The following is a 23,859-nucleotide window of genomic DNA, read 5'->3' on the forward strand; positions in this document are numbered from 1 at the left end:
GAAGGACCGAAGTACACTGCTGAGGGGAGCAGCGGGCGGCAGGAGAGGTCTGCGCACCATGTGGGACCCTCCTCCTGTGGCCGGGAGCAGCCGGGGATCAAACCGGCGCTGCAGAGGCCGCGGGCAGCTTCGCAACCCAGCGCTCAGCCGCTGCGCCACTGCATGTGATTTTTAACAGGGAGCTTCTGAAGCTCTAAGTATTAATATTGTTTAAACTCTCAATGGCTATTTTAGTAATTATATAATTTGATGGTGTAAGTATTTGATTTTTTTAGCTGTTGCCAAACTTAGAATATAGTTTTTTATCTTCGTTTTGATGGAGTATTGCTAAAATATTTATAATTTGATTTTTTTGTATTTTCTATAATATGAATGTTTTAGAACTGAAATTGGTTATTATCAGTCTTGTCTGCTAGGTGGCAGCACTATACTTCATCTTTTAAAATATATTGTTCATAAGGTACGTGATTTATCCAAATCTTCAATGTAGTTAGGTTAATCGTTGTCCAGTTATCTGCATCTTGTTTCTCTATTTGATTACTTAATCTCACTTGATAAATAAATTTATCGTTTTGGTTTTTGTTTCATTTTTTTGAGCCATTTGAATGCCTTGAGTATAAGTGCTTAAAATAATTTTGCTCTTAAAAATTGCAAAAGGAATAAAAGAAGTATCAAAGTGTCATAGTAATAAAAACCTATAATGTTTAAAAAATTATGTTAGATTTATAGACTGTCAGGTGTTTGTCTTAAAATATGAATAGCATTTTATATTTGGGAAAATCACTGAGAATTAGATGTGGATGCATACATACACACAGCACAATGATTTGTCACATATATATATACTCCAGATCAAGATGCAGATCTTTATAAGCACCCCTGCAGGTTCTCTTATGCCCCCTAACCAATCAGTACTCCTCAAAGGTAATGGCTGTTCTGACCTCTATCAATTAGTACAACTTGTTTTTCACCTTAAATCTAAATGGAATTTTACAGTATGTATTTTGGAATGGTAGATTTTGTTGCTGGTGATTTAGGTTTACTGTGCCTCAAAACCAAAGGAAATATAGAACTGGAAGGGACCCTGATAGTAGTGGATCCTGATTCACTGCCCAGAATCTCTTCTTCAGGACTGAGCACTCATTTTCCCAGCTACCAAGAATATTGGTAACTGAACCTTCCCAGCTAGTTCTACCTCTAAAGGTTGTCATTGCCCAAGTTGAAAGAGCTGCTTTTGAAAGAGCTGCTATTGAAAAGAGCTGCTTTTCCCACATCATATAGGGCAATCTGTATCCAGTGACTAGTTGATGAAGAATTGTGGAAGACCCTATCTGAATTAAGAACATCTCTGTCATGCTGTCTTTCTTCCAAAGTGCCTCCAGGGTGTGAGTGTCTTGTAATGATTGTGGCACAATCACACCTCTCTTTCTACCATATCCCCACTAGTACTCATCTTGGGATTACTCCCTAATAAACTTCCTGCTCACTAGTCTCTGTCTCATTATGCTTAATTGGCATGTTACCCTACAATGTAGGCCTTCTGTGGTTCAGTCTCCTCATATTACTGATGAGGAAACTGAGGTTCTAGGAAGCCAAATGCCAGGTCTCCTTACACTGACATCGAAACACAGTCTAATAATTAGCCAAGTGATACTTCATTGTCTACTATTTGCAGAGCATTGTGGTAAATCAGTTACCTCAGAGGAACTGTGCACAGTGAAGTAAGTCAATGGAATATGAAAATTGTGACCTAGTTAGGGATACACTGCGTTTCCATGGCAAAGCCAAGATTAAGCTCCAGTTTTATGCCTCCCAATAGTGAGTTTTCCACAGTAGGTCATGCTGCCTTCTTATTAGCATAGTTAGAAAGGTATTTTAAAATACCTCCACATTAAAATTATAAATATATTTAGATCTGCAGTAGTAAGCTCAGTAGATAATCAAGGAGTAGTCAAGTTGAATCATATGTGGGAGAATTCTGTTTAGAATTTCAGCAATACAGAAAGTAATTATGTTTATTAAGGTCAATTACATTCAAAAATATTGTTTTTTCAGTTAGACTTAATGAAAGCTTTGGGGGGAGACAAGTTCACTTTTTAAACGTAATGAATATTATTTACTCAGAATTGACATTTCATATATAGAAATTGCATATTTATTTTTAGGGTTCCAGTATATTTTGAAACTTTTTGGATTGTGATTGCAGTTACATAATAAAAATGGTGATTTATTTTATCTGCTAAACTAATTGATGCAGATAACTTCAAAGTCATACAGTTGTAAACCATCCCAGTCTTAGTTGATTGATAATAAGTAATTAGGATATAGTTTTGTCACATTATAGTAAGCAGACATTCACCCAAACTCCAACTATTGAATTTATTTTTTGTAGATTACTTTAAAGATATTGATAATTTTAATTAAGAAAAAGTTAAGTAGACTTCCAGCAAAACTGACCGGAGACATTTAGAAAACATTGAATTCCATGGTCTTTATTTAAATATTTTAGAAGAATGATCAATTTTCCTAATTTGTCAGTTATAAAGTGACTTCCAGTCATAGAATTGAAAAGTACCGACATAGAACATTCTTTTTATACCTACTGATTATCCAGTTAATATTTTAAAATGGAATTATTGTTTCCAGAATTATATGATGACTGTATTAGTGACTAACACAAATCGACAAAAAGGGTTTTCTTTAAAATCTTATCAAGCATAACCTCTCTTGAAAAATTTATTGTTTCTTTTAGAGCAATAATTTTGTGATATTTACCATTCTTTAGTATTAAGTTCCTGTTACTAGGCTTACTGACTGGAATGAGCTAAAGATAGAGAAAATATCGTTCATAAAATTTTCTATGAAAACTCTTTGTATAATTATTCCTATTACAAAACATTTAATAAGATTTTATGTCTTTGTTAGGTTTGATATACATTACATTAAAAATAATCATTTTCCTTCCAAAAAGAAACTCATTTAAATTTTTTAAACAGATTTTAAATGGAAACTAGATTATACCTCAATTTTTGGAGGAACAGACAGTTTTACTTTGCTTTCTTAAAGTCTGACAAATGCTGAATGAGGAGTCAGAAGCCCATTTCTCATTCCCAAATGTTTGAATAATAGATTTGGCCTAAGTCATAAAACAGGTTAACTTTTCTCAGAGTCATTGTTTTAATCTATAAAGTAAGAATGATGATTTGAGGGGCAAATGATATAATACCTATTAATGTATCTTGAATATTATCCCCTACTATCCAGATGGTATTATTTTCACTCTGGACTTAATGTGAACAGTAGTAAGTAGCTGTACTACAGAGTTGATGATGTCATCATACTTGCTCATTCCTTTGTTGGCAAGCAGTATTTCACCTCAGCTTTCAAAGTTTGTATAAATTCTTCTGCATTTTGGGGACATCCTTTTAAAAATTTAATAGCCATTCTAGGTAGATTCCTTCTAATTTTCACCAAAGGTCTTTATAGCATAAGTTCCTTTTTTTTCTTTTTTTACCCTGTGAAGAATTAGAAGAGTTACCATCTTTCCTCTTTATAACCCTTATGTTTATTGATTCATCTAACCAACATTTTTAAAGTGATTACACTATTTTTGGTGTCATTCTGAACTATCAAATTTATTGTACCTAATTTTGTAATGAAATCATATGAGAACTTTAGGTTTGTTTTTGTTCTGCAACGTTAAAGCTCTCTGCATTAAAGGGGCCAGAATGAGAAGCGAAGTCTGTTTTGAAATGGAAGTAGAGTCTCCCTTATTTGTGGCTCACATATTAATAATAAGGGTAAGGGGAAAACCTCTGGCATCATACTGATGGTTCTTATCTCCTCTTCCTATGTCCTTTAAAGCCATGGTGTAGAGCTTTAGTTAGAATAGGCACAGGAATTTTTGAAACAGTTGAAATATCCTGCTTTCCACATGCAAACTTTTATTAAAAGAGGAAAGCTAGGGCCAAGACTTCCCTGTTGCTTTTCTCCCACAGCGATGTTCAGGGAGAAGGTTCTGAAGTCAGAGCGCTTATATTAGTGCATAACTGTGCACAGGCAGGCAGACATATGTTAAGCCGGAGGAGAAAGACCTATCCATCACTCAGGCAAACTACTATATTTCAGCTGAATTACATGTACCGTTTTTCTTAGTTTTTAAATTCATATTTCTCTGCCAAAATATTCTTCCAAAAATCTGCCAATAAGCAAACAAAACCAAAACTTTAATGTAGTTATCTTAAAAGAATTTTTTAGAGGATTTGAATGAATTACCAGCCTATATCCTGTCTTTAATTTACTTTTTATCTAAAACATTGAAGAAAATCATACTTACAGAAAGTTTGGATTCTTTTCAGTAATTTTAACTTTGTTAGTACTATAATTTCTTTAAACTAAGAAACTGTACCAGAGAGTCAATTTTTAATAACTGATAGGTAGTTAGTATAACCTCTAGGGTCCTCTAAGGATTTATAAAACATTTCCTTCTAAAATAGACTTGTTTTAAAATTCTTTACATACATTTCTTTGTTTCTTCCCTTGACACCACTAGATCCATTTACTGTCACAGTTCCTCAATGTCTATAGTAAGAAGCACCAGTAATAATTTGTAATATTAAAGATGCTTCTGATAGTGGAGTTACTGCTGCACAGCTAACACATTCTGAACCTGTGCCTGGTCCAAAAAAAGGTTTCCTGTCCAGGACACAGGGTCATATGATGAAATGAACTCTTGAAATACAATTCCCTCCTCTGAGGAACACACTGTATTTCATGAATTTGTGAAACATGCATATGTATGTTATTCTTCACTGTCTTTTACAAAGAATTTCCATCTAAATAAATTTTCATCGTACCCTACACAGCCTAATTTTAAAACATTTAATGTTGGAAAGCAATATTGTGTTCTATTTTTCACTTTGACATAACTATTACATTATGACCAGTAAGATCCTATTTTACTTTTCAGCACTTCACATTATTTCTCTAGGATGGAGTATATTTACTACTCACTAATGTGTTTAAAGGATGAACAAGTTAATATCCATAAAATGCTCTGAAGTAGTTAAAGCAAAAGCCCATGTAACCTTATAAAGTATTAGCATCATCTTCATCTTATCATCACCCTCCCCTTAAAGATGATACTGTAATCATTTATTCAGGACCATCTAGCAAGCCACTGGCAGAGCTAGTACTAGAACTCAGAGTTCCAGGGCTGCCTTTGCTCAGTGACACCAACTTTAGGTCAGGTGGCTGGCTCTTTGGAGAATAGAAATAGAATTCAGTTGACCTTGGCATTTTGGAGAAGTGGTTGGTTAAATGTAGAATTGTTTTTAAAGGGACAATCATGGAATAATTAAATTAGAGACAGGAAAAAAGGTAAATCTCTAGCAATTTCTTTCCTCTTTGATTTGAACAAACAGAGGAAATCACTATTGGACACACAGTAGAGTTGAATGTAGCAGGGAAAATTAAGATTAGTTATTAGGAAAGCTTTTTAAATTACACGACTTTTGAATCATGGATTGTATTTTTGGAAGAAGTAGATCAGTCATGTAAGAGTATTCAGAGAGTCATTCATATATTTGTCTGTTTTAGATACAGATTTTTGGGGGAACTTTTATCACAGAAATAAGAGTTTGAGGCAATGCCCCTAGTGAGGATTTTGTAGACATTGCTCAGATAATAATACCATGAGCTATAGAAAACATATTTATTGTGTGGTGGCTCTGGTGTTTCCTGGCACACAATGTTCTCTAAAGCCACATTGTCTGTAGTAAATCTGCAGGTTGGGATAGCAACAGAACTATCAAATGTAAATTCGGCTTGACCCAGAGAAGCTGTGGCAGTAGAGATGGATCTTTCTGACTTCTTTGTAAATTATATAGATTTATTTTAAGAAAGTTAACTCTTGAGTCCAAGGATGGGTCATCACAGCTCACCAAAATGTGAAGAAGCTCTCCTTTCCTGAATCCTCCCTGCTTTCCTTGCCAGCATCTCCACTCTCCACCTCTGGTATTTCCTGACAGTGACATGGTTTACTGTTGATACACTCTCCTACTAATCTCATGAGGTAGATAAAACAAAAGCTGAGGGTAAGGATTTCTCAAGAGAGTAGAGACATTCTTAAATTTACATTTCAGTGTAACATCTTAGGAAATATTTTCATGCCAAATAAAATTCTTTTTTGTACTCCCTTTTGTTAAAAATATTTTAATCAATTAAAAATTTATAATTAAATGAGTTCAAAGCACAGTGAAGAAAAAATTGCCTATAAATGTGTATGATCTGTATTTTCTTACTGTTTTGAGCCATTAACTTAAAATACAGAAGTGCAGTTTTACACAGAATATAAAATATTGAGGGAATGATCATTTTACAAAAGGATTATTCACTTTTCCAACCAGTTTATGGCAATAGTCTGTTAAAAAACAGGTTTCCCTAATACAGATAAAGTATTTCATTTTATAGGTATAGTTCATATAATACACATGGCCATTTCAGGCATGCTGATTTATGTGTGAGTGTTTTAAAATAGTTTACTCAAGATGAAGATCAGTAATTTGAAGCACAACAACATAAGCTAGCCTGTTGTTTATTAGTATAACTCTGAAGAATATTGTAAGAGAAGTAATCATAAGAAATTACCAAATAAAACTCTTATCAATCTTAAGTAAATATATGGTAATTATTTTAAATCTAATTTGATAATGAACCTTCTATAATATTTGAAGTCATGAAGTTTTTTTTTTTTCATATTCTAGGTTTTTATTACAACAAGGACGGCTGCAGATAATTTTAGCACCCAGTATGCTTTAGATGGCAGTGGCCACATAATTTCTCAAAAACCTTCACATCTTAGTCAAGGTAAGAGAGTAGCTTTGTAGTATTCTTTGCCTTTTTTATCTTAATCATTTAAAAAAAAAAAATTACTGCTCCTTACATTTGAATCCTCTGTTTTAGTCTTAGTCCTGATAAAAGCTAGTTAACTTTCAAATAAACAGTCAATCTTCACATTAGCCACCAATCTCTTAAATACTTGAAGTTGTTCTCAAAGAAGAACTGTGTGAAAGACTTTGGACAACAATGTAGATTACTCTTCTATTAAGAACTGTAAGAGCAATTTTTTGGCTACTGTTAAAATACTAATGTCTTATTTATGAAGGATAACATTTTATTGAAATGCCCAAAACATTACTGATTTGGCAATCATGGCAATAAACCATAATATCAAGATGTTATCATTAAATAAATAATTTTAAAGTGTTTACTTGTAGAAAACTTCAGATATGCACAAGAGAATATCATTCAGTTTCAACAGCTTTCAACCCATTGAAAATACTGTTTCATTTAATATCCTCACCTACTTCCTTCTTTTCTGTGTTAGGTAAAGCAAATAAATGTATTAATTATTGTTGCTTTTGTAATTTATTTTTTAGTATTTTTAATTATTGTTGCTTTTGTAATTTATTTTTTAGTATTTTATACATGTGTAATTTTATTACTTTATAATTGACTCATTTAAGTTCCCCTATTTCTAAGGTTTCTTCCCTTTAGTTTTAAGGTTAAATTGCTAGATTTTTGTTTTTCAATTGAGTTGTCTTTCTTCATTGAAATGTAATTTTTTGGTATCTCAATATTGATATCAAATTCTCTCATTCTTTCATTTTATGGATCTTAAAATTACTGATTACTTTTTGTACAAAAAAGAATTAATATTTTGAATTAATAGGAGCTCCTAAAAAACACACTAACACTTTTTTCTCATTAATGAAAATAAACTCAGTCTAGTACTATTTAATTTGATGTACATAATATTGTACATATTTTTTTTTTAAAGATTTATTTATTTATCTATACAAGCACTGGGTACAGTCAGAAGCACAGGAGGGTGAGGAAATTCACCAGAGCCAGAGCGGGGAACAGAACAGAACAGGCAGACTGATGAAATACACTGCTGAGGGGAGCAGCGGGCGCGCCAGAAGAGATCTGTCGCTCCATGTGGGACCCTTGCTGGTGGCCGGGAATCGAACCGGCACTGCAAATGCTGCAGGAAGCTTCGCAGCCCAGCGCTCAACAGCTGCACCACCAGGGGAGGCCCATATTGTATATATTTTAATTAAAAATAATAGATTGTGATTCTTATTTTTTTGTATGTTGAAGGTTAGGACAGATAAAAGTTGGTTTTTAATATAGTTCCTGTCCAGAAATGCTTGACTTCAAATCTTTTTTTTTTTTTTTAAATTTTATTTTTATATTCCCCATACAATTGCAACCCCCTGATTTTGACCCCAATCCCTCCTTTCCCCGCCCCTCCCCAAAGTGTGTCTCTGGTTCATAGTTGTTTGTGGATTTTGATTTTTGTCTTCTTACAGTTATTCTTTTTTCTGGTCCCTTATTTAGGTTTTCTAGATTCCTGTTATGAGTGAGACCATCCGGTATTTTTCTTTTTCTTTCTGGCTTATTTCGCTGAGTATGATCCCTTCCAGCTCCACCCATGTTGCTGCAAATTGCATGTGTTTATCTTTTTTAAATGCTGAGTAATATTCCATTGTGTATATGTACCACATCTTCTTGATCCAGTCATCTATTTTTGGGCATTTGGGTTGTTTCCAAAGCTTAGCTATCGTAAATTGTGCTGCTATAAACATAGGGGTGCAGGTACTCTTTGGAATTAATGTTTCTGTGTCCTTTGGGTAAATACCTAGGAGTGCAATTGCTGGATCATATGGAAGCTTTATCTTTAGTAGGTTGAGGAATCTCCACACGGCTTTCCATAGTGGTTGGACCAGTTTGCACTCCCACCAGCAGTGCAGGAGAGTTCCTGTCTCTCCACATCCTCACCAACATTTGTTGTCGCTAGTTTTTTTAATATGTGTCATTCTCACTGGTGCGAGATGGTATCTCATGGTAATTTTGTTTTGCATTTCCCTGATTGCAAGTGACGTTGAACATTTTTTCATATGCCTGGTGGCCATTTATATTTACTCTTTGGAGAAGTTTCTTTTTAGCTCTTTTGCCCATTTTTTGACTGTATTATTTTCCTTGTTTTTGTTGAGTCTCATCAGCTCTTTGTAGATTTTTGTGATCAGCCCTTCAACATTAGTGTTGGGTGCAAAAATTTTCTCCCAGTCCATGGGGTTTCTCTTTGTTTTCGTTATTGTCTCTTTTGCTGTGCAGAAGCTCTTTAATTTGATGTAGTCCCAGCTGTTTATCTTTGCCTTCACTATCACTTCTTTGGATGATGCGTCTGTAAAGATGTCTTTGAGGTGCGTGTCATGTAGTGTTTCGCCTATATTTCCTTCTATATATTTAATGGTTTCAGGTCTTATGTCTAGTTCTTTAATCCATTTTGAGTTGGTTTTTATGCATGGTGTGAGGTAGTAGTCAAGCTTCATTCTTTTGCATGTAGCGACCCAGTTTTCCCAGCACCATTTATTGAACAAACTTTCTTTGCTCCATTGCATATTCTTTGCCCCTTTGTCAAAGATTAGTTGACCATAGATCTGTGGGTTTCTTTCTGGATTTTCATTCAGTTCCATTGGTCCATGTATCTGTTCTGGTTTCAATACCATGCAGTTCTGATTATTATGGCTTTGTAGTATAGTTTGAAATCTGGGCGAGTGATGCTTCCATTCCCTTTTTTTTTTTTTACAGGAGGGTTTTGGCTATTCGGGGGTTTTGGTAGCTCCACATGAATTACATCAGTATTTGCTCTGTTTCTTTGAAGAATGACATTGAAATTTTAATTGGAATAACATTGAATCTGTAGATTGCTTTTGGTAGGATGGCCTTTTTGATAGTGACCTCAGATCTTAAGAGCTCAAATTAGGAAACCATTAAGAGAGATTTGAGTGGCTGTTCAGTTGAGAACTTTGAAGTGATCTAGTCACCTTATAAAACTTAAACATTTATTTTCATCTTAGTAGTAGTCTACTCTGAATGGCCAAGGACTTTGCAGCACTCATACTTCTCGTGTTTTTCTGTATTCATCTCCATGGGAATCATGACATAGCAATCCTTAAATGTGGAATCTTACTGATCATTGCCCATTTGCTGGTTTTTCTTTTCTTGCTGACGTAAGTCTCCTTTCAGTGAGTGATAGCATGTAGGCATATAAAGGAATTTCTACAGCAGTCAGTGCACCTTATTTTCAACAACATAGTTAGAAGGTCAGTAATTCTAAAACTAGTAATTACCTTTCATTACTCACTTTTTTCTCCTAAAAAAAGTTGATTGGTTGGTAAAACAAAAAATCAAACCGTTTGTTTCAGATTGCTCTAAGGGGACATAAAACTCCACAGACACTTTCAAAAGCCCTTTACATGTATATTGCCTTAGTGCTGATGGTTTTTCAGTGAGTGAATCACAGACTCACATTTCACTACCAGCTGTCATTCAGCTTCCATTTAAATATTTTCTATGTAAGATAAAACTACAGTTCAACCATCCTAATTAATACCTGTGCATTTAAGGTTCTTGTAGATTAATTTCTGCTGTAGTGTGAACATCCTTGCTTAGCAGTTTCTCTTTTTATCATCTGATAGTGTAATACCTGTAGATAGTGTAACTATAGGTGCAGGGACAACTTAAAATTATTTTAGGCACTGGAAAATTTGTTACCCCTTTAAAACACATATTTTAAAATGTTTAAAAATAGTTTACTGGAGTTTCCATTTCTGGCTTTTATGGGTGGAGAAAAAAATCTTATGGATTAATTTAACCATTTAAAATGATAGTATGTCGTTTTAAATTACCCTTACCTTCTGTTCACTTCTATTTTAAGATATTTTAAAAATTAAGATGTAAAACTAAGTCTCCAGCTCTTAAATTCTTTTGCCAAGAACTCTGACTTAATTGTTTTAGTCATGTTTTTTTTCTGTCATCACTTCTATTCCTTATATCCTCTGTAATCAGTATTAAGCCTTCTAAATTGATTTACCCTCCTAGACACATTTTTTTTAACACCTCCTACTACTCTGCCTTAGGAATTTCTCAGATATCAAAAGTAGTATATTTGAAGTACTCTAGTCAGGGTATTTTCTTTCCCTATCATGTTATTAGAGTAGAGCATCATGTTCTTTTTTCATATTGAGATTGGGACTTTATTCATCAAGTAGCTTAAGAAAGATTTGATATATTCCAGTAGCCACACCTCTTTACATTAAGAATATAAATAGCTGCCTTTATAAATGGCATAACATAGGGTCATATAAAAATATAACAGGGAGCATATTATAGGGTTACAGTTTAACTCTGGTGTTTGTAGATTGTGCTAAAGTTAGCTGAGCAGTTCTCTTGTAAAATATGATAGTATACTAGGGCCGCCTCGCTATTAGCCAAGGTTACTTGGTCTTTTTTTTTTTTTAGGATCTACATTTCATTTGAATCAACAGAGTTTTCCATTATTAAGTTTTTTTTTAATAATAAATTTTATTTTTTATTCCCCATACAATTGCAGCCCCCCCATTCTGACGCCAATCCCTCCCCTCCCGCCCCTCACCCCCCAAAAAGTGTCTCTGGTTCATAGTTTTTTGTTGATTTTGATTTTCACTTTCTTATAGTTATTCATTTTCCTGATCCCTTATTTAAGTTTTCTAGATTCGCTATGAGTGAGACCATCCGGTATTTTTCTTTTTCTTTTTGGCTTATTTCGCTGAGCATGATCCCTTCCAGCGCCATCCATGTTGCTGCAAATTGCATGTGTTTATCTTTTGTGAATGCTGAGTAATATTCCATGGTATATATGTACCACATCTTCTTGATCCAGTCATCTATTTTTGGGCATTTGGGCTGTTTCCAAAGCTTAGCTATTGTAAATAGTGCTGCTATAAACATAGGGGTGCAGATGTTCTTTGGAATGGATGTTTCTGTGTCCTTTGGGTAAAGACCTAGGAATGGAATTGCTGGATCATATGGAAGCTCTATGTTTAGTAGGTCCAGAAATCTCCACACAGCTCTCCATAGTGGTTGGACCAGTTTGCACTCCCACCAGCAGTGCAGAAGAGTTCCTTTTTCTCCACACCCTCGCCAACATTTGTTGTTGCTAGTTTTTTTAATATGTGCCATTCTCACTGGTGTGAGATGGTATCTCATGGTAATTTTGATTTGCATTTCCCTGATTACAAGTGATGTTGAACATTTTTTTCATATGCCTGTGGGCCATTTGAATTTCCTCTTCAGAGAAGTTTCTTTTTAGCTCTTCTGCCCATTTTTTGACTGGGTTATTTTCTTTGTTGTTGCTGAGTCTCATCAGCTCTTTGCAGATTTTTGTGATCAGTCCTTTATCATTAGTGTTGTGTGCAAAAATGTTCTCCCAGTTGGTGGGGTTTCTCTTTGTTTTTGTTATTGTCTCTTTTGCTGTGCAGAAGCTCTTTAATTTGATGTAGTCCCAGCTGTTTATCTTTGCCTTCACTATCACTGCTTTGGGTGATGTGTCTATAAAGATGTCTTTGATGTGCAAATTACGTAGTGTTTTGCCTATATTTCCTTCTATATATTTTATGGTTTCAGGTCTTATGTCTAGTTCTTTAATCCATTTTGAGTTGATTTTTGTGTATGGTGTGAGGTAGTGGTCAAGCTTCATTCTTTTGCATGTAGCGACCCAGTTTTCCCAGCACCATTTATTGAACAAACTTTCTTTGCTCCAATGCATAGTCTTTGCTCCTTTGTCAAAGATTAGTTGACCATAAAGCTGTGGGTTTATTTCTAGATTTTCTATTCGATTCCATTGGTCTGTATGTCTGTTCTTTTTTTTTTTTTTTTTCAGTTACAAATTAATTTCTTTTTTTTTTTAATTCTTTTTTTTTTTTTATAAATTTTATTGTTATATTCCCCATACAATTGCAGCCCCCCCATTCTGACCCCAATCCCTCCCCTCCCGCCCCCGCCCCCCTAAAAGTGTCTCTGGTTCATAGTTTTTTGTTGATTTTGATTTTCACTTTCTTATAGTTATTCATTTTCCTGGTCCCTTATTTAAGTTTTCTAGATTCCTGCTATGAGTGAGACCATCCGGTATTTTTCTTTTTCTTTTTGGCTTATTTCGCTGAGCATGATCCCTTCCAGCGCCATCCATGTTGCTGCAAATTGCATGTGTTTATCTTTTTTAAATGCTGAGTAATATTCCATGGTATATATGTACCACATCTTCTTGATCCAGTCATCTATTTTTGGGCATTTGGGTTGTTTCCAAAGCTTAGCTATTGTAAACAGTGCTGCTATAAACATAGGGGTGCAGGTGTTCTTTGGAATTGATGTTTCTGTGTCCTTTGGGTAAATACCTAGGAGTGGAATTGCTGGATCATATGGAAGCTCTATGTTTAGTAGGTCCAGAAATCTCCACACAGCTCTCCATAGTGGTTGGACCAGTTTGCACTCCCACCAACAGTGCAGAAGAGTTCCTTTTTCTCCACACCCTCGCCAGCATTTGTTGTTGCTAGTTTTTTTAATATGTGCCATTCTCACTGGTGTAAGATGGTATCTCATGGTAGTTTTGATTTGCATTTCCCTGATGACAAGTGATGTTGAACATTTTTTCATATGCCTGTTGGCCATTTGCATTTCCTCTTCAGAGAAGTTTCTTTTTAGCTCTTCTGCCCATTTTTTGACTGGATTATTTTCTTTGTTGTTGTTGAGTCTCATCAGCTCTTTGCAGATTTTTGTGATCAGTCCTTTATCATTAGTGTTGTGTGCAAAAATGTTCTCCCAGTTGGTGGGGTTTCTCTTTGTTTTTGTTATTGTCTCTTTTGCTGTGCAGAAGCTCTTTAATTTGATGTAGTCCCAGCTGTTTATCTTTGCCTTCACTATCACTGCTTTGGGTGATGTGTCTGTAAAGATGTCTTTGATGTGCAAATCACGTAGTGTTTCGCCTATATTTCCTTCTATATATTTTATGGTTTCAGGTCTTATGTCTAGTTCTTTAATCCATTTTGAGTTGATTTTTGTGTATGGTGTGAGGTAGTGGTCAAGCTTCATTCTTTTGCATGTAGCGACCCAGTTTTCCCAACACCATTTATTGAACAAACTTTCTTTGCTCCAATGCATATTCTTTGCTCCTTTGTCAAAGATTAGTTGACCATAAATCTGTGGGTTTATTTCTGGATTTTCTATTCGATTCCATTGGTCTGTATGTCTGTTCTTGTTCCAATACCATGCAGTTTTGATGATTATGGCTTTGTAGTATAGTTTGAAGTCTGGGAGTGTAATGCCTCCATTCCCTTCTTTTTTTTTCAGGAGAGCTTTGGCTATTCGGGGTTTTTTGTGATTCCATATGAATTTCATCAATAATTGTTCTATTTCTTTGAAGAATGACATTGAAATTTTGATTGGAATAGCATTGAATCGGTATATTGCTTTTGGTAGGATGGCCATTTTAATAATGTTTATTCTTCCAATCCATGAGCAGGGGATGTCTTTCCATTTCTTTGTGTCTTCTTCTATTTCTCTTAACAGTGTTTTATAGTTTTCTTTGTATAGGTCCTTTACCTCTTTTGTTAGATTTATTCCCAAATATTTGATTTTTTTTGTTTTAATAATAAAAGGGATGGTTTTTTTGATTTCTTCTTCTTCAGATTTATTGTTTGTGTATAGGAAGGCTACTGACTTTTGCGTGTTGATTTTGTATCCTGCCACTTTACTGAACTGATTGATGAGTTGAATTAGTTTTTCTGTGGAGTTTTTGGGGTTCTCTATGTATATTATCATATCATCTGCAAATAGTGATAGTTTGACTTCTTCTTTTCCTGTTTGGATTCCTTGGATGTCTTTCTCTTGTCTTATTGCTCTGGCTAGGACTTCCAGTATTATATTGAAGAGCAGTGGTGAGAGTGGACATCCTTGTCTTGTTCCAGATCTTAATGGAATTGCTTTCAGCTTTTCACCATTGAGAATGATACTGGCTGTTGGCTTGTCATAGATGGCCTTTATGATGTTGAGGTATGTTCCTTGTATCCCAAGAATTTCAAGGGCTTTTATCATGAATGCGTGTTGCACTTTGTCAAAAGCTTTCTCAGCATCTATTGATATTATCATATGGTTTTTATGTTTCGTTTTGTTGATGTGTTGGATAACGTTGATTGATTTTCGGATGTTGAACCATCCTTGTGTCCCTGGAATGAATCCTACTTGGTCGTGGTGAATTATCTTATGGATACATTGTTGGATTCTGATAGCTAAAATTTTATTGAGGATTTTTGCATCAGTGTTCATTAGGGAGATTGGCCTGTAGTTTTCCTTTTTTGTGTTCTCCTTGTTCGATTTTGGTATTAGTGTAATGTTGGCTTCATAGAATGTGTTTGGTATTGTCCCTTCCTTCTCAATTTTTTGAAAGAGTTTGTGAAGGGTAGGCACTAATTCATCTCTGAATGTTTGGTAGAATTCATTTGGAAATCCATCAGGTCCTGGGCTTTTGTTTTTGGGGAGGTTTTTGATTACCATTTCAATTTCGCTAATTGTAATTGGTCTGTTTAGGTGTTCTATTTCTTCTTTATCTAGCTTTGGATGATTGTAGAGTTGTAGGAATTTGTCCATCTCCTCTAGATTGTTGAACTTGTTTCCATACAACTGTTCATAGTAGTTACTGATTATTCTTTTGATTTCTGCTGTGTTTGTTGTGATTTCTCCTCTTTCATTTGTGATCCTGTTTATTTGTGCTTTCTCCCTTTTTTCCTTTGTGAGCCTGGCTAGGGGTTTGTCTATTTTATTTATTTTTTCAAAGAACCAGCTCTTGGTTTCATTAATTTTTTGGATTGTTTTTTTAGTTTCAATTTCATTTATTTCTGCTTTGGTTTTTTATTATTTCTTTTCTTCTACTGGTTTTGGGGTTTTTTTGTTGTTCTTTTTCTAGATCTTTGAGCTTCGAGATTAGGTTGTTTCTTTGCGTTCTTTCTTGTTTCTTGATGTGAGCTTCTATTGCTATATATTTTCCTCTTATTACTGCTTTTGCTGCATCCCATACATTTAGGATATTGGTGTCCTCCTTGTCGTTCAATTCAAAGAATTTTTTAATTTCTTCTTTGATCTCCTCATAGTCCAGTGGTCTTCCAGTAGTGTGGTTTTTAATCTCCATGAGGTAGGAAAGTTCCATGCCTTCTTTTTATGGTTTATTTCTAGTTTGATGCCTTCATGGTCAGAAAAGATGATTGATATGATTTCAATCTTGGTTTATCTGTGGATGTTTGTCTTGTGCCCCAGTATGTGATCGATCCTGGAGAATGATCCGTGTGCACTTGAGAAAAATGTGTACTCTGTTTTTTTGGGGTTTAGTGTTCTATAGATGTCTGTTAAGCCCAAATGCTCTAGGTCCTTATTTAGAGCTTTAGTTTCTTTACTTATTTTTTTGTCTTGTTGATCTATCCATTGTTGATAGTGGTGTGTTGAAGTCTCCCACTACGTATGTGTTTTCTCTGATGTCTGTTTTCAGAGAGGACAACAGTTGTCTGATATATTTTGGTGCTCATTCGTTAGGTGAGTATATGTTAATGAGTGTTATTTCTTCTTGAAGTATTGGCCCCTTGATCATAATGTAGTGACCATTGGGCTCTCTTTTTATTTTTTTGAGTTTGAAGTCTGTTTTATCTGATATAAGTATAGCTGTTCCTGCTTTCTTTTTTGGTCCATTTGCTTGTAGGATTGTTTTCCATCCTTTAACTTTGAGCCTATTTTTATCTTTTGTAGCTAAATGTGTTTCCTGGAGACAGCAAAAGGTTGGGTTTTGTTTCTTAATCCAGCCTGCAACTCTGTGTCTTTTTATTGAAGAGTTTAGTCCATTTACATTTAGAGTTAATATTGATATGTTAGCATTTGTATTTGCCATTGTGTTTGTCTTGCCTTTGATTTCATTTATTTATTCTTTTAATAACTTTTTTTTTGGCCTTCTTTCGTTGTTATTCGTCCCTCTGAGGTTCTGGCTTTAGGATTCCTTGTAGTATTTTTTGGAGTGGGGGTTTAGTAGTAATGAAATTCCAGAGTTTCTGTTTGTCTGGGAAGGTCCTTATTCTTTCTTCATAGAGGAAGGAGAACTTTGTGGGATAGAGTATTCTTGGTTGGCATCTGTTTTCTTGGAGTCTGTTGACTATGTCCCTCCACTCTCTCCTTGCCCATAGTGTTTCTTCAGAGAAGTCTGATGTCAGCCTGATTGGTTTTCCTTTGAATGTTATCTGTTTCTTCCCTCTTGTCAGCTTCATTATTTTTTCCTTGTCCTGGATTCTTGGGAGCTTTACTATTATGTGTCTTGCTGTATTTTTCCTTTCGTCGTGGAAGTTTGGTGTTCTTCTTGCTTCTTGTCATCAATTTTCAGCTCCTTCTTCGCGTTTGGGAAGTTCTCTTCAATTATCTCCTGGAATATTTTCTCTGTTCCTACATCTCTCTCCTCTCCTTCTGGAATTCTTATAACTCTTATATTTCCTTTCTTCATGGAGTCAGATAGTTCCCGAAGTCTTTCTTCGGTCTTTTTCCTTCGTACTTCTCTTTCCTTTTCTGTTTTGGTTCTTTTTATTTCTGTGTATGTGTTTCTTTTTATTTCTGTGTTTTGGTTCTTTTATTTCTTGAAGAAGAGTACTTATTCGTTCTTCCATTTCATCTATTCTGCTTTCATTGCTTTTCCGAGAGTTCTTTAGTTCCTCCATTAGTTCTTTGATCTCCTGCGTTTCTTTTGCTTCCCTCGTTAGGGACTCAATTTCCTTCTTCTGATCATTGTTTTCCTTTATGAGTTCTGTCATGTTTTTAATCATGGCAATTTTAAATTCTCTTTCTGGAAGGCTCAGAAGTTCTTCCAATTTACTGTCATTGCAATCTGGGGGGTGGTTTTCTTTTTGTGGTTTGCTTTTTTCCTGAGGAGTTGTTAGGTTGCGTATGGTTCTTCTACTCCCTACTGTCTGTTTTCTTTTTTTTTTTTTTTTTTTTTTTTTTATAAATTTTATTGTTATATTCCCCATACAATTGCAGCCCCCCATTCTGACCCCAATCCCTCCCCTCCCGCCCCCGCCCCCCTAAAAGTGTCTCTGGTTCATAGTTTTTTGTTGATTTTGATTTTTACTTTCTTATAGTTATTCATTTTCCTGGTCCCTTATTTAAGTTTTCTAGATTCCTGCTATGAGTGAGACCATCCGGTATTTTTCTTTTTCTTTTTGGCTTATTTCGCTGAGCATGATCCCTTCCAGCGCCATCCATGTTGCAGCAAATTGCATGTGTTTATCTTTTTTGAATGCTGAGTAATATTCCATGGTATATATGTACCACATCTTCTTGATCCAGTCATCTATTTTTGGGCATTTGGGTTGTTTCCAAAGCTTAGCTATTGTAAACAGTGCTGCTATAAACATAGGGGTGCAGGTGTTCTTTGGAATTGATGTTTCTGTGTCCTTTGGGTAAATACCTAGGAGTGGAATTGCTGGGTCATATGGAAGCTCTATGTTTAGTAGGTCCAGAAATCTCCACACAGCTTTCCACAGTGGTTGGACCAGTTTGCACTCCCACCAACAGTGCAGAAGAGTTCCTTTTTCTCCACACCCTCGCCAACATTTGTTGTTGCTAGTTTTTTTAATATGTGCCATTCTCACTGGTGTAAGATGGTATCTCATGGTAGTTTTGATTTGCATTTCCCTGATGACAAGTGATGTTGAACATTTTTTCATATGCCTGTTGGCCATTTGCATTTCCTCTTCAGAGAAGTTTCTTTTAAGCTCTTCTGCCCATTTTTTGACTGGATTATTTTCTTTGTTGTTGTTGAGTCTCATCAGCTCTTTGCAGATTTTTGTGATCAGTCCTTTATCATTAGTGTTGGGTGCAAAAATGTTCTCCCAGTTGGTGGGGTTTCTCTTTGTTTTTGTTATTGTCTCTTTTGCTGTGCAAAAGCTCTTTAATTTGATATAGTCCCAGCTGTTTATCTTTGCCTTCACTATCACTGCTTTGGGTGATGTGTCTGTAAAGATGTCTTTGATGTGCAAATCACGTAGTGTTTCGCCTATATTTCCTTCTATATATTTTATGGTTTCAGGTCTTATGTCTAGTTCTTTAATCCATTTTGAGTTGATTTTTGTGTATGGTGTGAGGTGGTGGTCAAGCTTCATTCTTTTGCATGTAGCGACCCAGTTTTCCCAGCACCATTTATTGAACAAACTTTCTTTGCTCCAATGCATATTCTTTGCTCCTTTGTCAAAGATTAGTTGACCATAAATCTGTGGGTTTATTTCTGGATTTTCTATTCGATTCCATTGGTCTGTATGTCTGTTCTTGTTCCAATACCATGCAGTTTTGATGATTATGGCTTTGTAGTATAGTTTGAAGTCTGGGAGTCTGATGCCTCCATTCCCTTCTTTTTTTTTCAGGAGAGCTTTGGCTATTCGGGGTTTTTTGTGATTCCATATGAATTTCATCAATAATTGTTCTATTTCTTTGAAGAATGACATTGAAATTTTGATTGGAATAGCATTGAATCTGTATATTGCTTTTGGAAGGATGGCCATTTTAATAATGTTTATTCTTCCAATCCATGAGCAGGGGATGTCTCTCCATTTCTTTGTATCTTCTTCTATTTCTTTTAACAGTGTTTTATAGTTTTCTTTGTATAGGTCCTTTACCTCTTTTGTTAGATTTATTCCCAAATATTTGATTTTTTTTGTTTCAATAACAAAAGGGATGGTCTTTTTGATTTCTTCTTCTTCAGATTTATTGTTTGTGTATAGGAAGGCTACTGACTTTTGCGTGTTGATTTTGTATCCTGCCACTTTACTGAACTGATTGATGAGTTGAATTAGCTTTTCTGTGGAGTTTTTGGGGTTCTCTATGTATAATATCATATCGTCTGCAAATAGTGATAGTTTGACTTCTTCTTTTCCTATTTGGATTCCTTGGATGTCTTTCTCTTGTCTTATTGCCCTGGCTAGGACTTCCAGTATTATATTTAAAAGCAGTGGTGAGAGTGGACATCCTTGTCTTGTTCCAGATCTTAATGGAATTGCTTTCAGCTTTTCACCATTGAGAATGATACTGGCTGTTGGCTTGTCATAGATGGCCTTTATGATGTTGAGGTATGTTCCTTGTATCCCAAGAATTTCAAGGGCTTTTATCATGAATGGGTGTTGCACTTTGTCGAAAGCTTTCTCAGCATCTATTGATATTATCATATGGTTTTTATATTTCTTTTTGTTGATGTGTTGGATAACGTTGATTGATTTTCGGATGTTAAACCATCCTTGTGCCCCTGGAATGAATCCAACTTGGTTGTGGTGAATTATCTTATGGATACATTGTTGGATTCTGATAGCTAAAATTTTATTGAGGATTTTTGCATCAGTGTTCATTAGGGAGATTGGCCTGTAGTTTTCCTTTTTTGTGTTGTCCTTGTTCGGTTTTGGTATTAGTGTAATGTTGGCTTCATAGAACGTGTTTGGTATTGTCCCTTCCTTCTCAATTTTTTGGAAGAGTTTGTGAAGGATAGGCACTAATTCGTCTCTGAATGTTTGGTAGAATTCATTTGTAAATCCATCAGGTCCTGGGCTTTTGTTTTTGGGGAGGTTTTTGATTACCATTTCAATTTCGCTGCTTGTAATTGGTCTGTTTAGGTGTTCTATTTCTTCTTTATCTAGCTTTGGGTGATTGTAGAGTTGTAGGAATTTGTCCATCTCCTCTAGATTGTTAAACTTGTTTCCATATAACTGTTCATAGTAGTTACTGATTATTCTTTTGATTTCTGCTGTGTCCGTTGTGATTTCTCCTCTTTCATTGATGATCCTGTTTATTTGTGCTTTCTCCCTTTTTTCCTTTGTGAGCCTGGCTAGGGGTTTGTCTATTTTATTGATTTTTTCAAAGAACCAGCTCTTGGTTTCATTGATCTTTTGGATTGTTTTTTTAGTTTCAATTTCATTTATTTCTGCTTTGGTTTTTATTATTTCTTTTCTTCTACTGGTTTTGGGGTTTTTTTGTTGTTCTTTTTCTAGATCTTTGAGCTTCGAGATTAGGTTGTTTCTTTGCGTTCTTTCTTGTTTCTTGATGTGAGCTTCTATTGCTATATATTTTCCTCTTATTACTGCTTTTGCTGCATCCCATACATTTAGGATATTGGTGTCCTCCTTGTCGTTCAATTCAAAAAATTTTTTAATTTCTTCTTTGATCTCCTCATTAGTCCAATGGTCTTCCAGTAGTGTGGTTTTTAATCTCCATGAGGTAGGAAAGTTCCTTGCCTTCTTTTTATGGTTTATTTCTAGTTTGATGCCTTCATGGTCAGAAAAGATGGTTGATATGATTTCAATCTTGGTGTATCTGTTGATGTTTGTCTTGTGCCCCAGTATGTGATCGATCCTGGAGAATGATCCGTGTGCGCTTGAGAAAAATGTGTACTCCGTTTTTTTGGGGTTTAGTGTTCTATAGATGTCTGTTAAGCCCAATTGCTCTAGGTCTTTATTTAGAGCTTTGGTTTCTTTACTTATTTTTTGTCTTGTTGATCTATCCATTGTTGATAGTGGTGTGTTGAAGTCTCCCACTACGTATGTGTTTTCTCTGATGTCTGTTTTCAGAGAGGACAACAGTTGTCTGATATATTTTGGTGCTCCTTCGTTTGGTGAGTATATGTTAATGAGTGTTATTTCTTCTTGAAGTATTGTCCCCTTGATCATAATGTAGTGACCATTGGGGTCTCTTTTTATCTTTTTGAGTTTGAAATCTGTTTTATCTGATATAAGTATAGCTGTTCCTGCTTTCTTTTTTGGTCCATTTGCTTGTAGGATTGTTTTCCATCCTTTAACTTTGAGCCTATTTTTATCTTTTGTAGCTAAATGTGTTTCCTGGAGACAGCAAAAGGTTGGGTTTTGTTTCTTAATCCAGGCTGCAACTCTGTGTCTTTTTATTGAAGAGTTTAGTCCATTTACATTTAGAGTTATTATTGATATGTTAACATCTGTATTTGCCATTGTGTTTGTCTTTCCTTTGATTTTATTTATTTATTCTTTTAATAACTTTTTTTTTTTTTGGCCTTCTTTCATTGTTATTCGTCGCTCTGAGGTTCTGGCTTTAGGACTCCTTGTAGTATTTTTTGGAGTGGGGGTTTAGTTGCAATGAAATTCCGGAGTTTCTGTTTGTCTGGGAAGGTCCATATTCTTTCTTCAAAGAGGAAGGAGAGCTTTGCGGGATAGAGTATTCTTGGTTGGCATCTGTTTTCTTGGAGTCTGTTGACTATGTCCCTCCACTCTCTCCTTGCCCGTAGTGTTTCTTCGGAGAAGTCTGATGTCAGCCTGATTGGTTTTCCTTTGAATGTTATCTGTTTCTTCCCTCTTGCCAGCTTCATTATTTTTTCCTTGTCCTGGATTCTTGGGAGCTTTACTATTATGTGTCTTGCTGTATTTTTCCTTTCGTCGTGGAAGTTTGGTGTTCTTCTTGCTTCTTGTATATCAATTTTCAGCTCCTTCTTCACATTTGGGAAGTTCTCTTCAATTATCTCTTTGAATATTTTCTCTGTTCCTACATCTCTCTCCTCTCCTTCTGGTATTCCTATAACTCTTATATTTCCTTTCCTCATGGAGTCAGATAGTTCCCGAAGTCTTTCTTCGTTCTTTTTCCTTCGTACTTCTCTTTCCTTTTCTGTTTTGGTTCTTTTTATTTCTGTGTCTTCAAGATTACTTATTCGTTCTTCCATTTCATCTATTCTGCTTTCATTGCTTTTCCCAGAATTCTTTAGTTCTTCCATTAATTCTTTGATCTCCTGCATTTCTTTTACTTCCCTCTTTAGGGACTCAATTTCTTTCTTCTGACCATTGTTTTCCCTCTCTAGGGACTCAATTGCATTCTTCTGATCGTTGATTATTTTTCCCTTATCATTGTTTTCCTTTATGACTTCTGTCAGTTTTTTAATCACGGCAATTTTAAATTCTCTTTCTGGAAGGCTCAGAAATTCTTCCAAGTTATTGTCGTTGCAATCTGGGGGCTGGCTTTCTTTTTGTGGTGTGCTTTTTCTCTGGAGAGTTGCTAGGTTGCGTGTGGTTCTTCTCCTCCCTACTGTCTGTTTTCTAATTTGCCGTATGCGTTGGGACACTGTGTCGTTGGGACTTGCCGGCATCTTGGGTGGGCTTCTCTGTTCCCCTCTGGTTCTTCCAGGAGTCATCTGTCAGTTTCAAGCAGCCTTTACTGGAGAAAGGTCCCTCTTCTAAAATGCCGATGTGGGGACACACTCCCCTGTGCGCCTGGTCTGCCCCGGCGGTGGGTTCCTGCTCCCCTCTGGGCTTGGACTGCAGGCCAGAGGGGGTCTGGCGTGGGCGAACTTCCCCCGCTCACCTCTGGCTCCTGAGGAAGCCTTCTGCAGGTAGTCTTTACTGAAGAAATGTCCCTGTTCTAAAATGGTGATGTGGGACACACTCCCTGCGCTTCTGGTCTCAGGCACACTCTTCTGCGCGCCTGGTCTGCCCCGGCTGTGGGTGCTCGCTCTCCCTGTGGGCTCAGACTACTTGTTCAGAAGGGGCCCGGTGTGGGCTAACTCCCCAGCTGGCCACTAGCTCCTTCAGTAGCCTGTGCTGGGGTCAAGTCGCTAGGTGGCACCAGAGATCTCTCCTAGAGCCCTTGGGGAGCTGATTTTCCACCCCGTGGGACAGGGAGCAGAGCGGGGATGGTAGGGTACACCTCAACGGCTTTGGGGTGCTGTGTCTGCCTTGTGCCCCACCGTCGTGGGGAACCCACGCCCCTAATTTCGTGCCCCGGGTCTCAGTTCCAAAGCCCTCAGTTCCAGGACGCGGGCTGTAGCCCAGATCAGTGGCGCTGGAATGGCGCCTTTTGAATCCCGCTCCCCTGCCTGGGCGCCTTGTTCCTGCTCACTCAGGGAGGGCCTCCGCCCGGGTCTCAGTTCCAAAGCCCTCAGTTCCAGGACGCGGGCTGTAG

At 36.1% G+C, this 23,859-nt stretch overlaps 1 protein-coding gene across 1 annotated transcript in view; it reads left to right on the forward strand.

The window, feature by feature from the left end:
* The window catches only part of PMS1 (PMS1 homolog 1, mismatch repair system component), a gene marked incomplete at its 3' end in the record, with an annotated part of 67,308 nt that overhangs the window by 5,314 nt on the left and 38,135 nt on the right, over positions 1-23,859 (forward strand). The window contains exon 3 of the mRNA XM_084240998.1: positions 6,765-6,867. Within this exon, the coding sequence (XP_084097124.1) occupies positions 6,765-6,867 (103 nt within the window). The remainder of the gene's footprint in view (positions 1-6,764; positions 6,868-23,859) is intronic.

This window comes from Talpa europaea (genome assembly GCF_964194135.1).
Source record: "Talpa europaea genome assembly, chromosome: 1".
Taxonomy (NCBI): domain Eukaryota; kingdom Metazoa; phylum Chordata; class Mammalia; order Eulipotyphla; family Talpidae; genus Talpa; species Talpa europaea.